This window comes from Hydra vulgaris, chromosome 03, assembly GCF_038396675.1.
Source record: "Hydra vulgaris chromosome 03, alternate assembly HydraT2T_AEP".
Taxonomy (NCBI): domain Eukaryota; kingdom Metazoa; phylum Cnidaria; class Hydrozoa; order Anthoathecata; family Hydridae; genus Hydra; species Hydra vulgaris.
Genome location: NC_088922.1, coordinates 17,068,743 through 17,087,584, shown reverse-complemented (window position 1 = coordinate 17,087,584; position 18,842 = coordinate 17,068,743). Strand labels below are relative to the sequence as shown.

The window sequence follows — 18,842 nt, the reverse complement described above, 5'->3', positions numbered from 1 at the left end:
CCTTTATTTTGTTTTCGACACTATTCATTCAATCATTGCGACACTATTCCTTTTTTTATGCGACAATAGGCCTTTTTAATATATTTGACACTATTTTAAAGTTCATTTTTCGACACTATTCCTGTCACCCTTTCACAGTATAACCTCTTAAAATTTGTGACCGTATAATTGCTTCCTAAATTTATACCGTTTTTTGTAACACAAACAGTAATCGAACCGTAAGGCTTTTCAATAGGAATTTTAAAACCGTCCGTGCAAAAATGCCTGCTCGCATTTATGCGAGTGTTTGTTTATATAACGTGCTCATGCAACATTTATTTTTATAACGTGCACATGCAACGAGTTTGCATTTACGCAAAATCGCGTTTACATTACGCAGAATCGCGCATATATAGACATCCTCCTATATCAGACAGTTCATACACTTAAGTACACATACTTGTTTTCAATTGTTTTACTTACAAATATGGATATAACCTTGTGGGGTGAAGTTGAAAGCATTGAAGATATTGACAAAAGTAGTAAAAATTCAGAAGATAAAAAAAATAACATATTAAATTCATTTGAAGTACCTACGTTGTACGAACAGCATAAAATTGTCAAAAAAGAGTATGTATTTTGAATTCAAAAAAATTTAATCAATATTTTATAGCAAAATTTTAGTATTATTATTTACTATTGTTATCCATTTATAGCAAGAGATTTTTGTCAGAATATTACTAAAATAAATAGTAATTGGAATTCTAAAAACTAAATATTTTATACAATCATTGTATTAAAAAAAGGAAAATAGTTTTATGCTATAAAATATAGATTAAATTTCTACAAATACTTGCAGGGAAGGGGATAGGGCACAATTTGTTTCTATGATACTTATAAAAACTTATCAAACACACAAAAACACACACATAATATATGTTTGACTACTTGAGTATGACTATCTATGAATATGACTATTTTATATATATATATATATATATATATATATATATATATATATATATATATATATATATATATATATATATATTTATATTTATATATATATTTATATATATCAGGCTTTCTATATGTGAATATACTATATGTGTGATCATGTATGCCATTATATGATCATACATAGTATTTTGTTTTGACGACTTGGCTACAGCTTTCAAATGTTTTGATAATTTGTGTTTTTTTTGAAAATTTTGAAATGGTGAAACCTTTAGTTTACTTTGGTTTTTTGATACAAATCAAAGTAAACTAAAGAAAAATTAAAACAAAAACCATATACTGAAAAAAAGAAGAAAATAAATCTTAATGTAATAAAACAAAACAAAAGTAAAAAAGTAAACAATAAAACAAGTTTTTTTTTCTTAAATTAAAAAGTGTTTTACTTTAATAAACTTTCGTAAATATCAAAGTTTTGATTTCTAAATAAAATTGTTAATAACTTTGTCACAGCAAATTGTACCAAGAATGAATAATCTGGTGTGGGGTTTACAGTACACAATTTTATGCAAAAATTCACTGACATTTAATATAAACCACTTTCTTTAATTGAAGATTTATCTCTTCTTTTTTTTTTACTTTTTTTTTCATTTTTATAGGGTGCCTGCCAATTTTTTTCATACAAGTGAGGCAACAAAAGAGATTATATGTCAAAAAAATTAAACCAAAATAAAACATCCAAAACATGCAGTCCATTTAAGGTTTTATACATTAATATAACAAAACAATAAATTTTAAATTGTATTCAAAAATATTTTACCAAAACTGTATGTTTTTTCTAAATATAGGAAGAGAACAAATTATTTTTTATCTATTTGTAAAATCTATTTATACATTTTTAACTAGTTAAAAAATATAAAGCAATAAAAATTCATTTTTCTAACGAAGAAATCTAAAATGTTTGGCTGCATTCTTCAACATCTGCAGAACAATCTTCATTATCTGATGATTGCATTTAGCTTGAACAACTAAGATGGAAGAGGTGCAACTGCAAGGTGCAAGAGCTTTTTTATAGAAGCCAAATTTCAGTTTTTTTAAAATTTTTATTTTTTACACAAAACAAAAAATGAAGTTGAATACACAGCTAAGTTAATACAATATGTCATTTTATTGAGCTAATGCATTTTTTAAGACGCCTAAGATTATTTTTTTTTTAAATTAAGCAGCCTGGTTTTTATCATTTGTATTAAAGCATTGGAATTAATTTTCAATTTAAATTTATATTTCAGTATTTGTTTTATTTTTTGTCCAATTTTTTATAAATTATTATATAAAATATTTATAAATTAATTAGTATTATAAATTTTTTATAAAGCATTTTAGCTTCTAAGATCTCTTTTAAATTTATTTTATAAGAACTTTAGCGTAATAGTTTTTTTTAATGCTTTTAGAAGCCAGTACTTTTTATTACACTATTAAATTTGAGTTCTCACGTAACATTTGTTTTTGTGCTTAAGATTTTCGCTATTAAAAGTAATCATAGAAAATGTTTGAAAAGATTTGTCAAAAAATACATATTTATATAAATATAATTACGTAAAATATTCTTTGATAATTTAAATAAAATGATAACTAAAAAAAGAAGATAATTTAAATAAATGTAAACATCATTATAATTTATTTGCTACTTTATTTAATAAAGTAATAAGCAAACATAATAATTTATGTATGTAATATATTTAAAATAATTTACAAAACATTTTGCATAGTATAGTATTTAAAAAAAAACATATTATATATATATATATATATATATATATATATATATATATATATACATATATATATATATATATATATATATATATATATATATATATATATATATATATATATATATATAAATTTAAATATAAGTATATAAATATATATAAAACAAAAAATGTTACTTGTTGCAAAGAAAAAAACTCAAGTTAATTACTTTACCAGTGCTTTTATTTGTAACAATTAAAGATTCAATTTTCCAAGTACCATTTATTAGAATATATATACTGTTGTGCTTTCACTTGCTTTGAGGCAAAAAAGTTCAACGTACGCTTTATGAATATTTTTGATGCGATGTTATAACTTATAACATGTCTTCAAGTGTTTTAAGTTATAACATGTCTTCAAGGAGTTGAATTTTTTGTAAAAAATAAAAAAGGAGAAAGAAACACAGTGAAAAATAAAAATCTAATCTAATTTTTTTAAATTCAAATAACAATTTTATTCAAAATTCTTTTTAAGTTATAAGGAAACTTCTGTTTTTGCTTTTTTGATATTGCACAATCTGTTAGTTATATAATGCTGATGTAATTATACAAAAAACATAATAATTAAGTTAAAAAAGTTTTTTTTATCTATAAAAAAACAAACTTTTTATAAGATATCATTTAAAGTTTGTAATGTTTTTTCATTTTTTTGATAAAAAAAAATATTTTTGTTATTGTTTGTTATGAGAAATAGTCTAAATAAATATTCTTCCTATTGCAAGATGATAAATAAAAGTTCTTTTAATATGTTTCTTTTATGATTTCTTTTTTAAGCATCTTATGACATATTTTTTTTCTTTTTTTTGCTGAATGGAAAAGTTAAAATAATAAAATTTTTTTTAAAGTTATTGCATTTTTAAATTGCGCCAATATCAAACATAATTTTTATGCAAATTTTTTTATGTTATCATCATTTAAACTTCATAAGTGGTTTCTATAACATTATTTATTTCTTTTATCTCGCTGCTTAAACGATATATTTAGATTTGTTTAAATATTAAAAAATGATAAAAAGTGACTTGTCTGCAATGGCTTACCGCTTACGTTAAATATTAATTAAAGTAGCGCGTACATAAATAGTATGCCAGTTAATTCATTAAAACAAGGCCTGATATAGCATTTATATGTTTAGTAATAAACACAGCTTAATCTTGATGAAACCACCACTTGACAGTATGGGACAAAATCACTTAATGCAATCAATTGAATTACAACATTACAAAAAAAATATCCAATCTATGTTGGCAGCAGCACACTCCAATCCAACTGAAATTCAGGTATTAAGTTTTGCACTGATGCTATTACTTTAATCTAAAGTGTTAATTAATTTTGCATTCAATGTTTATACAGTAACAATTTAATACATAGTTTAAAATGATCATGCGAAGTAACCTTTTAAAGTTTGTTTTATGTAATATTATGTATTGGCTAGGTCATACCTGATTATTATGTTTTATGTAGTAAATAATTGTAATCGTGACTAAAGAATGTAGCTGCAAATTTTATGCAAAAAGCCCTTTCATAAAGTATGAATGCAGGTATGGGGAAAGTGTAATCCAACAATGTACAAATGCACATAAGGGGGGAGGGTACAGCAAGTATGTACGTGGTTTGACTATCTCTTGTTCTCTATCTCTCTTAAAACTTGATTTTTTTTATTTTTTAAACAAAAGCATTGAATTTCAAAAGTTAAAAAAAAGTCAATAACATATTATGTAACAGAGATATGTTAAGTTAACTAAAGGTTTTTTTGTTTTTTAATTTAAAAAAAAATTTATGCTTTTGAGAAGGGGGTTGATTTTGTTATAAATAATGTATACATACCCAGAGAGGGGGTTGTAAAAGATAATTGTAAGAGGACAAGAGTACTAAATTAGTTATTTTACTGCGTACATACTTTATGGATGCCCTTCAGGTATAAGTTTTAAAAATTAATTAAGCAGAGAATGCTTCAGAATTTTTTATTTTATTTTTTTTCAACATCTTCCCTTCAAGGCTACAAGCACTATTATAGTTAAAAATTATTGGAAGAGAAAAGATGAAGTTTATAGAGCAAGATAATTATTTACAGACAACTTAAAAGATTGCAAATTATATGACTAAAACTAGAAGAATTAGAATTTTTAGAGCACTTAGGAACAGTCCCAGTAAAAGGATGAGACCTAATTGAATAACAAGTAACATGAGAATAAATTTTAGTAGATGGCACAAGAAACGCTAGCTCTTTAGAGCAGTGCCCATTATAGTATTTTTAGTAAAGAGAAAGAGAAGCAACACTACAACATGTAACTAATGGGACTGTAGTTAAGCGAGTCAGATCGCTCTCCAGAATTTTCGGGAATAGGGATAACAAATGCTGCTTTCCAGCAGGCTGGAAAACAAGATTCTGATAAGCACTTATTAAATAGTTGTGGAAGTATAGACGACTTGTAAGCGATCGGGGCTATGGCCGGGGCCTGGTTTGATAACACATCGCCGCAACTGGGGCTAGGTTTTTGACCACGGCTATATTATTATAGATAGATCCTATAAAAGTATTATTTTTAAATAAAATTTATGATATAAGTTATAATTAAAAACACTACTTTAATAGGATCTATCAATATTAATGCAGGCTCGGTCATTAACCCGGCCAGAGCTGCATTAAAGTTGATAGATCCTATAAAATACTGTTTTGAAATAAAAATGCTGTCATAAACTTTAATTAAAAAATTATGATTTTAGAATCTATCAATATTAATGCAGCCCTGATCATAAACCCGGCCCCGGTCACCGCTATGTGTTATCAAACCTAGCCCCGGCCCTGGCCCCGGTCGCTTACTACAACACTTCTACAAGATTATAACAGGTAGGTTGTCCAGACCACAAGCTGTAGAAGAGTCCAAGCAAGAAATCACTTTAGGTAGAGTCTAATTTTTGAGATGAAATACAAGATTTTGTGACCTGTGAATAGTGGGCTTTGGCATTAAACAAAGCCTTTTTACAATGATTTCAGACGTCTGGTTTCTGGAGAATTGTTTTGCTGATAAATATGAAAGTAACGGTTTCGATTGGAAATTGCAGAAGCATAATGAGAGGAAAATTATGTAGACAAATGAGGCTTGACTTGGAAAATTTAGTGGCTCTAGTGTTGGTGACTCTGCGGGGGTTAAGGCAAAATTTGTGAGCCTTAACCCCTGCAGAGTCACTGACACTAGAGCCAAGTCATTCAGTGTAATAAGCAATAAAGTCAGCAAAAACAAGGAAAATGGCTGAAGTATGAAGAGAAAAGGCTTGGTCAATTTGATCAGAAATAACATGGAAAAGAGTACAGTCTTCAGATAAAGGAGAGTAATATAGAGCAAAGAGGAAGACAATAGAGTGAAGTAGTGCTAAACAAAAGTACATAAAAGAATAGTCTGTGGATTCAAACCTAGTTTCCAGACAAATGGGTGAATTCTTATGAATGTAGATGCCCAGGCTAAGTGTGTGACTATTGGAGTCTTAATGAATTAAAGGAAGATAACCATCTTATGAATTAAAGGAAGATAACACTAAGATCACAAGATGAGACAGCTGAACTCAAATTAGTCTTACAAAGAGCAAGTAGGTCTGGTGAACTTTGCAAGAGACAAGACTCAACAGAAAAAAAGTTATTTTGAAGACCATGAATATTAGTGAATGATAGATTTAGAGACAGGTGATGGTGATGGCGATGGTTTTTTGTGTTTTTTAGTGTTTGGTACTTTATTCATTTTTAAATTTGTTAAAAAACTTGACTCAAAGCACAGATAGTACTCAGTACGCTATTTAATAGTCCAAGCAATTGCCTCATTACTATTCATAAATCCTAAGCTGTAAGAAAGGGCTTCAAATGTGGCCTTGACAATTCACACTGAAAGTACAAATAGGGACACCAATCATGCGCAACATGGCACTGTTAGTCCTCTGATATTTTATGGCTGTTGATAGAATCAGCCTCTCTGAGAGCTACCACAGAGTTTGGGAAACCTGACTACCAGCCTGTCTCAAAATCCTAAATCTGAGTTTTAGAGCTGTACCCTTATTAGGAGATAATAGAAAGAGTTGCCTAGTCATAAAAACAGAAACCCAGGGCTCAATTTAGTGGTTGGACATTGACGACCCCCTGGCCATTTTTGAGACCTACAAGAAGGAGACAACTAACCACTGTTCATTATTTCTGACAAAATGAACAGTCGTTGGTTGCCCTCCTTTTGTAAGTCTCGAACATAGCCTGAGTGCCGCCATTGTCCGACCACTAAATTGAGCCCTGGAGACCCAAGCAAAACCCATGCATTAAGTCAAAAAGATCTAGCAATCATCATCCTAAACTGGAAATAATGTATAAATATGAGGCTGATTAACATATAGAAGCTGCTTACCCCTTAAGTCTTTACCTATGGGGCCTACTACAAGACAGTAGCCAGATGCATTTAGCATCTGCCCAAGACGAGTATTTTTATCAAGACACTATTTCTAGCCTTTACTCAACTGAGAGCCCTAATGTAGAAGGTGTTTTAAGTCAGAATTAGCTTCTCTGAGCCTTTGTCTAAAAAAGCATATCTTACAAGGCAACAGGACATAAATCATCTTGTACTGGGTTACATGTTACCAGTAGCAGGATAACCTGACTTGTCTACTTATGTTTATATGAGCAAGAAGTACAGCAGAATAAAGTTTACAACCCAAATGATATTTTTTATAGATTTTTCATTTGTTTGTTGTTGTAATAAAAATTTAGATAAAAACTTTTACAACAAAACAAGATATTGTTATTTTTATAAAAAATAACTTAAATCCAACATTCTTATGTTTGTATAGGAGAGAAAATCTTCCAGTTACATAGGCAGTTTTTAATTGTAACAGAGTTTTATGAGGATTCCAAGTCAGCAAAAAAATATATATTGCTGGATGGTTTTGCTTGAATTGCATCTTCTTGAACAGATCTGTGATCTATTTGGTTTGCATCTTACTAAAGTTTTGCATCATTTTAGAGTTTCCTTTTGTGAAGAATTTTACAAGGATTGCAGATTCTTGTAAAAAATTGAATTATTTCACAAAAATCTAAAAAAAAAAAAAAATAAAATAAAATAAACAAATCTTGTCAAACACATATCAGGGTAAAAATATATGAAATCATCCTAAAAAAATAATTTATGACACCCTTACGTCTCAGAATTTGTTTATTTTTACACCACTTGCAGTTCATATCAAAAAAATAATAACTGCGAAAATTTTAGTTAAAAATACCAATGGGTTCCAGAGATATCGTCACTTGAAATAATGCTGACTCAGCATTTTAGTGATTTTCTGAAGCGACTACAAAGCAACTTTGACATACAGTATCTTCATAATGGCTTAGGGAAGTTTCCTAAAATTTGGTACTCTAATAGATTTTAACTTGAGGAATCCAAAAAAAGCACCCTCAAGACTCGATTATCTCAAGAAATGCCTCATTTGTCCAATTTTGTTCAAAATTATTGACTTGTAAATTAGTGATTTTTGGAGGTAAAATAAAGACTGTGGCCCAAAATCCTGAGTAAAAAGTTTAATTGTATATCATTATTTCATCTTAGGTCTACTGAAAAAAATTAGATTCATCAATTGTCTCTCTAATACATGATCAAAATTTGCATTTAAAAATGGTGTCTTTTTAGAAAAATTTAAATTTTGTAACAAAAGCAATTAAAATATTTTGTAAAACATTTATTTGAATAAAACATCAAATAGTGTTATTTATTGACTAGTTTAGGATATTTATATTCATGGGCCAAGGAAGACGCCCTCCCCTCCCATGGGAGGCCCCCACGCCGCCCCCATCTCCCTAGATTTTTTTTTTATACATAAAATGAATAAATAATAGTTGATTGTTAAAATACATTTTAAAAACATATTTTTTCAGTTTAAGTTTGAGAAACAGTTTATTTGCGTTACTTCAAATCGATAAATACTTACCTCTTATTTCAAAGATCTTTTTACGATTTTAAGTCATAAATTTTAAAACCAAAGATATTAAAACGTTTTTAAAACATTTTGACAATCAATATCTTTATGTAGTTTTAGACTAATATAGTCATTGACATAATAAGATGGGAGTGATTTGTGATTTATTTAAACCCCCACCTCTCCTTCTCAGCCTACAATTCATGAATTTGAAAAAAATAAAAGACATTTTAAATGCAAAATAGGTAAATAAAATAAAAACAAAATTATTTTAAACATAATTAATTTTTTTTTGTAACCAACAGTTTATATTCTTCAAATCTAAATCAGATATGTTGTATGTACGACCTGATATTGTTCGCGGTGTAGAAATTAGGCATATAACTTCAGAATTGAGCACCCAACACTCATCAGTTCTCATTGGCCAAAAGAAGTTTTTACCTGGTCCATGTGGATGCATGAATCTGACTTTTATATCAAGCTCACTTACATCTTCAGCAATCCCTACCCACCAAAATCCATCATAAAAACATGCAGTATAATCCATTTTTTTAATATTTAATGAAATATCTACATAATGTTTGCTTTTTGGAATGATATCAAATATTTCAGTGCATGCATCAGTACTTACTTTTTTATAACTTATAGTGTTTGGAGCAATTGGAATAAAATGATGATACATCCTTGTGCCAGGAACTGTTCTTCCACCTAAATATCTTTTTTCTAATTGTGCTCGTGTTTGATCAATTTCTTCTTTTGAAAATAACTTAAAATAAATTCCATTTATCTTGGCTTTACAAAAGGAGTACATTAAATTAACATCTAAAATCTGCCCAGTAGTTATTTGTTTTAGACTTTCTTGACATACTACTCTTTTAACAGTCCCACCAATACCATCACAGGGGGATTTACCATGACTGGTAGCAAAAAATACCCATTCAGCATTTAAATCAAAGTCTTTACTGTGATGACAAAGATTGATAAAATTTTTAAAATTTTTAAATTGTGCTGCACAACCATCGGAAAAGTATTTCACACTTGATACATCAGGTAGATTTTCTTTGATATATCTAGTTATATCTTCCTGAGTCTTGTAAATAAATCCTGTGTCATGATCAACATCTTCTGAAAGGTAACAAAAAGATTTATGTTTAAGAAGTTTGTTCTCTATAAAATAAAGTACAATTGTATAAAGTGAGCATTGACTTTTGCTCCAGTGATAACTTAGAACCTCATCCTGAACAACATATTGATAGTTTTCAGCAAAATCTCCTAAAATTAAGCATTCGTTTTGGTTAAGATTTTCTTTACAGTTTTTTAAGTATCTACTTTGTGTTTTTGCAATATATGAATGAGTGGTAAGGTTGTCAATGCTGTCACATAATAAATCATTAAATTCATCTAGTGGCAATGACTGTGAAAGTAGTGTTGTACGATCGGTACTCTGCCATTGCTTAAATACTACATCTTCATGCTCATGGTCCATAAACTCCTGCACTAAAAAACTTTTTAACACTTCAATACCAGGGCATTGGTTACATCGATGCAACATACATTCTGCATTTTCAAGAGAGCAAACAATCAATGCCATGAAATCTTTATAACTTTTATTCCACCTAATGGCATCAATGAGAAATTTTGTATTTTGGTGATGTATGCAAACACATACATTGTGGGTACCTGACGCATTAGTTGTAATACACCATTTAGGTTTAAGAGTACAAAATTTTGACAAACTGACTTTGACGTTAGGGTAGTCTTTTTTAAATGCAACATGTAATTCATTAAGATTGAGTAGCAATAATCTTTTTTGAACATGTTGGTTTTTCTTAATACTTACATAATCTTTTTTTCCTGCCATCATTCTTGAAAATTCATCACTTTGATAAAAGTTAATCACTAAATTAACTGTTTCTGGTGAAAGTGGGTTTCCAGTTTTTTTTCCGGGTAATGATAGAATTCCATTCTCATTTTTAACTTTTCTTGCTGTTCGAACAAGATACTCAGACACTTCAAAGTAGCTTGATATCTTTTTACGTGTCCATGATTTTGGTGAGAGTGTTAACATTTGCACCTTATGGCAATAAGAGTCAGTCTCTGAAATTTTATTTTTGATTTCATACATTAAAATGTCTAGATCATGGTCATTGTTAATGTTGTTGTTTAAAATGGGGCTTTTTATTTCTGTTGTTAAAAAAGTTTCTTTAATATTATATGCTAATGAGACCATTTTTGCAACTCTGTCAATAGTGTTCTCAAACTTTTGTTTTGCTACAGGCAATTTGCTGTGTTTTGAAATACTTTTTAGTTTGACTGGTGAAATTCCAAGCAATTCTATAGTGGTATCTAACTTAATTTTTTTCTCACTTTTGGATTCCCATTCCTCCTGTGAATTTAAATCTTCATCAGTTTCTATTGCTTTTTTGTAACATTTACTGCAGAATTTCCAACCTGGGGTTACATTATCATTATTTTTTTGCAAATAGTTTGCCATGTCTATGGAAATCTTTATATTACCTAAAAAACAAATTTAGTTTTATGTGGTTAAAATAACTGAAATTATCAAACATTTTATAAATAATAAATTGTTTTCTTTTAATTTCCATATCAATTCTGTTGTAAATAAGGTAAGATTACCTTTTATAGCAATTTTTTTACTTTCCTTGTGTGTTCTAAAAGGATTGCAACACTTTGTAATTTTTCTCTCAAAATATTTTCCATAGAATTGCTCATGATAACAACATATAATTCTTATTGAACTATATTTTTCCTTTAAATTTGCTCGCCATATTATTTCTTCTTGTTTTTCACAAGGAAGATCTTTAAATTGAACAAAACCTTGTTTTCTTGAAAATCCAGTTTTGTGGCAATGAATGTTAAGACTTTTTCCAATGTCACATTTCTCCATATTAATTATTTTTATTATTTATTACCTAACAAAATAATATAAAAACTATAAAATTAAAAGTAATTTTTTAGGAAAAAACAAACAAGTAAATACCTTTAAAAAGAACAAAACAAAACTTTTGTTTGTTTTTTATATAAAAGGAGGTTTTAAGTCACCAATTTGAAATAATGAAAATTTTTTTTTTCAAAATTAAAATTAAATTGTATGTTTTTGCATTATTTATTCATTTTATGCAAAAAAAAAAAAAAAAAAAAAAAATATAGGGAGATTGGGGGAGGGGCGTAGGGGCCTCCCGTGGGAGGGGAGGGTATCTCCCTTGGCCCATGACTATAAATGTCCTAAACTAGTCAATAAATGACACTATTTGATGTTTTATTCAAATAAATGTTTTAAAAAATATTTTAATTGCTTTTGTTACAAAATTTAAATTTTTCTAAAAAGACACCATTTTTAAATGCAAATTTTGATCATGTATTAGAGAGACAGTTGATGAATCTAATTTTTTTCAGTAGACCTAAGATGAAATAATGATATACAATTAAACTTTTTACTCGGGATTTTGGGCCACAGTCTTCATTTTACCTCCAAAAATCACTAATTTACAAGTCAATAATTTTGAACAAAATTGGATAAATGAGGCAATCGAGTCTTAAGAGTGCTATTTTTGGATTTCTCAAGTTAAAATCTATTAGAGTACCAAATTTTAGGAAACTTCCCCAAGCCATTATGAAGATACTGTATGTCAAAGTTGCTTTGTAGTCACTTCAGAAAATGCTGAGTCAGCATTATTTCAAGTGACGATATCTCTGGAACCCATTGGTATTTTTAACTAAAATTTTTGCAGCTCTTATTTTTTTGATATGGACTGCAAGTGGTGTAAAAATAAACAAATTCTGAGACGTAAGGGTGTCATGGTCTGGATGATTTCATATATTTTTACCCATCAGAAAACAAGGTTGTAAGTTTTAATAGTTTTTTAAAAATGTTTATAAAAAAAACTTTTACTTTTTAAAAAACCTCATCTGGTTGGTTCAAAATCAAGTCATCTGTTTTTGAAAAAAAAAGACATTTGAACTTGTAAATTTTTGTGGAAGGGGAGATGGCAAGTGTTGTAAAGTATTGTTTCAACTTATAAAAAGTCAAAATTGACACTTTTAAAAAATACCATCAACCTAGTTATTAAATGTTAACTATTATTAATTTTGTTAATTATTAAATGCAGATTATTAAATGTATAAAAGTTTAAAAAAGCTATACTATAATGCTTTGTTTAAAATCTTTCCAGTAATAGAAGTTTTTAGTGATTTTTTGTTTGATATATTAATAAAATGTTGCAAAATAAACTTTGGTTATTTATCAATATTAATCACTGTATTAAATTATGTCTCATATATATTATCTAATGAAGTAATTAAAAGCAAAAAAAAATAATTAGACCATTTATTAAATCTAAAAATTGTTTGTTTGAAAAAATGTTAATTAAATATATTCAAGTCTCTAAAGTAATATATGATTGCTTAAAAATGTTAAACTCAAATACTCAATATCTGTGTACAGTTATCCAACAGGTGCATTTCATTTTTGCAATTCTTGCAATTTTTTAAATTGAAAATTACTTAAAGGAAAGAATCAATATTAAAAAAAATATTTTTATTTAAATACAACTAAATGCAATATCAAAGTGCTTTTTAAAGTTTTATATATTTATATGATGTTTGTGCTTTTTGTGTTACTTGTTGTCAAAACAAAAAATCTTTAAACTATTTATCTATTAAATAATGTATAATTAACGACTGGTTTTGCAGTTAAAAAAAAAAAAAAAAAATGGTTTCCAGTTTCCAAAAAACTGAACAAAAAACCAGTTAACCAGTTGCAGTTTTTACCAGTTGCCAAACCCTAATGTCAACTTACTAAAATAAAATATTGACATATAATTATTATAAAATACTTATTGGCATCCTGCCATTTTGTTTGAATTTGTAAGTTCCAGAAAATGAATTATGCACAGTTTTTTTGTAAGGTTTTGTGGATATTTTAACATAAAAAAAATACAATAAATCAGCAAGTTCTATTAGGATGTGTAAAGTTTGTGTATTTAGAGTTTCTACATCAATGAAGTAAATTTGTTACGAAAAAATCAATGTATTGAAGTATGTTTAGACAACATTTTTTGTTTTATAGATAAAGTTCTTTATAATTTTTAATTATTTTTGTGTGTTTTTGACAACTGTATTCCGTACGTGAACATATAAGAGTTTTATAGAAGTAGAGCACGACAAAGAAAGGAGCAGAGGAGTGCTATTCAAAGAAAGATCAGATTTTAGATTCAAGGGATTAAAAAGTGAAAACTTTTTTTGGCAAAAAAATAAATAAGTATAGTTAAATATAGTTGTGTCATCAGTAAATACACACTTTAGAGATAAGATTATTAGATATAGAACATTTACAGGCGTGGAACCGCAACAGTATACAGATAAAACCTTGTAATAGATAAAAACTTGTAACAGATAAAACCTTGTAATTATTTTAAACTGAAAACAGACTTTAGTTACTCCTATAAAACAACACATAATTGCTGTTCAGAGGTACTGGTAATTAAAAACCAATTTGTTTTAAAATGATTTAATAATATTATTTACATATCCTATCCTTCTTCTTTTTTTTCATATAAATTTCTAGTAATGAAACTTTAAAAGTATAAAAACAGTTTTACTAGTAAAAGTGTTCAGTTAAAAAAGTCTAGTAAACTCTTGTAAAGGAACTGTTTTTTAAACATGATCAAAGCTCACTCTAAAAAACAACAAAATTGCTGAATTGTTCAGCAGAACTTTTTTTTATAGATTTAGAAAAAAGAGATGTTGTAGGTTTATATTTTTAAATTATATTGGTATATAATTGCTTAATTTTTTTTAAAGCAAGTAGCAGAGACCATTGACAATTTTTTTTTTTACATCAGAGCCTTTATCAGAAACCCCTAGAAATTACTTGCAACTTGTAAATATTTGATGTAAAATAAATAATTAGATCTAACTCCGGATTTTTTTATAAGCTACAAGTGAAGCTGATTTTTTTGTTTACAATTTTAATTGGCCATTATTATATCGAGCAAAACAGTTGATTTATTATAAAATAAAGAGTTAATTCCCGACATAATTTCTGTTAATTTGCTTAAGCATTCATTTAAATTAGTTATTTCTTTTACAGCAAAAGTTAAGAAGAAATGAAAAAAAAATTAGTTCTTTAAAAGACATAGTTTCCCATTTACAATCTAAAAATTATTTGACTACAGATGCTGCAACTGTTTTAAGTGAAAATTTTTCTGGACTCTCTTATGAAATCATTGAAAATCAATTTCTCAATCAAAATGTTAAATCAAAAGGTCACAGATACAATGATGAAGTAAAAAAATTTAACTCTTTAACTCTTCATTTTTATTCTCCACGTGCATATAACTTTCTTCAACCAATGTTGTGTCTTCCTGCTGCTAGTTCAATATGACATTGGGCATCATCTGTAATTTGTGACCCTGGTTTATTCCATGATGTTTTTGCCTATCTTAGTGATAAACAGAAAACAGATGTAAACTTTAAATATTGTGCCCTCATTATTGATGCTATGGCAATTAAAAGCAGTATAACTTATGACAAAAGTTCAGGTCACTATATTGGTTTATGTGATTTCGTCAAGGATATTATTGTATGCGAACCTGAGACTCCAGCTACTGAGGCATTAGTTTTCATGTTAGTTGGCTTGTGAGGACATTGGAAAACACCCATTGGTTATGTTTTATCGAATAAAGTTAAAGCAAGTGATTTAACATGCTTTATTGAAAATATTTTGAATTTGGCTTTGACATATGAACTTTATATCAAAAGTATTACATTTGATGGTACAAGTACCAATTTAAGTTCTGTTATCCCCTTTGGATGCCAGTTTGGCAAAGACATTGACAATATACAGTCAGTACTTTTTCATATAACAACCAACTGATACACATTTTCCTTGACCCATGTCATATGTTTAAATTAGCAAGAGATTCTCTTAATGATTTGGGTGTTTTTATTGATGGTGATGGCCAATATATTAAATGGAGTTACATTAAAGCTTTGTTTGAATTATAAGAGTTTGAAGGTTTGAAATTTGCAAACAAACTTTCAAGAAAACATATAGAATTTCATTGACACATAATGAATGTGAAAATAGCTGGCCAAACTCTAAGCAGCTCTGTTGCTGATGCAATTGAATTTTTAATGGTATCTCAACATCCATCATTCTTGGGAGCAAATGGTACAATCCGTTTTATTCGAGTTATTGACAAATTATTTGACATGCTCAATTCAAGAAATACAAATAGTAAAAACTTTAAAAAACCTTTATATCTTCATGATCAACTTTATTGGAAAGATTTAAATGGTACTATTACTTATCTGAGCAAGTTGACTGATAAAAATTGCATTCCTTTACTTTTATTATTTCCAAGATCATCTTGAACTACTATTTACATGCATTTGTGGAAAAAATGGTTACAATAAAAATCCTTACATAGTACAGTTAAAGTTATTTTTAAAACGAGTTCTGCTCAGAAATTCCATAGTTAAATTGAATCAAGCAAACTGCTTAATGTTTGAACCCTATTCTAATGGTTCTATTTTTTCTCTTAATTGGAGCAAAAGGTCGTGTTCTGTTGATAAATTTGATCAGGACAATATTGAAGAAGTTTCTTTGTACTGTGATGAACTTTAAATGACTAACTACAAAGAAGCAATACTGGGATATATCTCTGGTTTTATAGTCAGAAAGTTGATAAATGCGATTTCTTGTAATATTTGTGTCCAATCATTAACTGATATTTTATTATACTAACATTCCTCTGTAAAATTTTATTCTTTGTTAAATAATGTGAAAAATTGTGGTGGTTTATTTTTGCCATCAAAGGATGTTATTTCTGTTGTTGAGTCATGTGAAAAAATATTTAACTTCTTTATTAGTGGTAAAGATTTTAAAAAACCAAAAATCGCTTCTGACTGAAATATAAAGCAGAAAATGATTCATTGTGTTAACAAATTAATCATGATAAAAAAAGGACTTGATAGCCATGACATAGAATATTGGACTGTTAATGAAGATTTACATTCTAGCCAGCTTGTTAAAAAGATAAGTGAATATTACTTGAAAATTCGAATGTTCAGATATGCCCCAGATTATATTACTAAAGTGCTAAGGAAGTCATCAATTGGATTAAGACAACAAACAAATAAATTATTATTATTCAAGGGTTTATAAATGTTTAATTTTAAAATATAAAAGGTTAAAATACATTACGATGTTTTCGTTTAAAGTTCTAAATGCAAATATGTTTTTAAAATATATGTTTTTAAATTTGAGGCTGTTAAAATAGCCGCTTGTTTTAGTTTTTAAGCCAATAAAATTTTCTTTGACCAACACAAATTTATATTGACTGTAGGCTCATCACATTTATCATTTCTTAACTAATCATCTTTAATTCCAACTTTAATCAAAGCTTTAAAATTGCAAATTTTCTTTCATTCGACTATGATCCACTGAAAGCTTTTGCCCAATATAATAATGGCCTCCAACGCATTACGCAATATTAAATTGGCTTCACTAAAATCTGCAAAGTCCGATATCTAGGTAATATCTTTATATCATTGTGTGCAACCTTCCTAATTTACTGTTGATTGAAAAAAGGCTTTTAAGTAAGTTAAAAGAAATTTTAGAGTGCTAGTTTGGATTATATTATTTACTATGAAAAAAATTATAATGAATGCAACTTAAAAAAGCCTCTTTAAAACTTTCCTATAATATTTACAAACAAATGTGCGGTTAGAGTTGTAGAGCTCAAAGAGTAAAAAAGGAGACAATTAGCCCCAGTTTTCCTTATATATAAATTATTAAAATATATTTAAAATTTCCTTATATATAAGTTATTAAAATATTTTTAAAATTTAATAAAATTAGATTTATGCCTTAATGTAATAAAAATGGTTTAATTTAACTGTTTTATTTATTAATACTTATGCTTTTTTTATGTTTATGTGTAGAAAGGAGCTATCGAAAGTCAATATCTTTCTGCACCTTTATCTGCAGCTCCATTACCTCCAAAAAGGTTTTGTTCAACTGAAGGTCATTTGATACACTCTGTTGGTACAAATTTTTTATCCACAGAGTTTGCAGCTAAAGAAGAAAAGCTTATAAACAAAATGGAAGATTGCCCAAACCTTAGTGCATTATCATTGAGACAGTTGTTGTTGAAATCTATTGCTTGTATAGTTGCACATACTGGTTTTGAAAGTAAACAGTTCAGTTCATTTTTTTTATTTTTGCAATTGTGTAATTATTCAACTTGTTTCTTATTGTGTATAAATTTGGGTTGCAATCCTTTACTTACCAGCAACCAATAAGCCTAAAATGATCAGTAGTTAAAAAATGTTTGTTCAATCCTAGGCTAATTAAATACACGGCTGGACTTTTTGATTTTTTGACAATTTTATTTTGACAATTAAATTAAACAGATTTTAGTTGAGTTCTTAATTAAATTAAAGCAGTTTTCTTTATTTTTAATAACTTTATATAAAAAAAAGTATTTTAATAATATTTGTTAGTTTAATAAAATGACAAAAAAAGTGATGCATAGTTGCTTGCAGTAGCGGTTACAAGGAAAAAAATACAATACTATAATAGAAATTAATAGAATAAGAAAAAGAAAGACTATACTGAATAGAGTAAAACAGTATTTGATTTTCTTTCAGAAGTAGATTTGTGTTCTTGGTGGATCAGTTTTATAAATAGAATTAGCTGGAAACCTTTTAATTTCTATAAAGTTGAAGTTTGAAGAAATATCATCAAACAAGGGAAACAAAATACTCTAGACTTTACAAAATAAATATTGTTTTTTAAAGCCATTTTTACTTGCTATACCTGCACTATTAAGACAACTTCCTAAAAAAAGACTTTTTACTAATTGATTGTTAGATTAAACATTGATTTTCAAAAAATAAGATAATTCTTCTGTGAATGACTTGATAGTGCAAACATATGGTTCAAGAAAATATCTGGTGGCATTATTTATTATTATGTTATCATTGAAAATGTAATATCACCAACTAGCATTAAAAACATCAGTTGTGATACCAATTTGCAATTGTATCACAAACTCAATGTGGAATCCAACCAATTAATTTACTTTTTAAAAGAAGAGAAAATGGGCTCAGAATTAGTTTTGTTAA

At 27.7% G+C, this 18,842-nt stretch overlaps 1 protein-coding gene across 3 annotated transcripts in view; it reads left to right on the top strand.

Annotated features, from left to right (window-relative positions):
- The first annotated feature begins 367 nt into the window (after nucleotides 1-367).
- LOC100211258 (uncharacterized) overlaps nucleotides 368-18,842 on the top strand; it is a 32,703-nt gene continuing 14,228 nt past the window's right edge. Inside the window, exons 1-3 of one of the 3 annotated variants that reach the window (XM_065792495.1) lie at nucleotides 368-609; nucleotides 3,877-4,021; nucleotides 17,658-17,907. In XM_065792495.1, coding sequence (XP_065648567.1) covers nucleotides 467-609; nucleotides 3,877-4,021; nucleotides 17,658-17,907 — 538 coding nt within the window. In that variant the 5' untranslated portion in view covers nucleotides 368-466. Of the gene's footprint in view, nucleotides 610-1,848; nucleotides 1,989-3,876; nucleotides 4,022-17,657; nucleotides 17,908-18,842 lie in introns of those variants that run through there. The other 2 variants (XM_065792496.1, XM_065792497.1) reach the window with 2 other exon arrangements.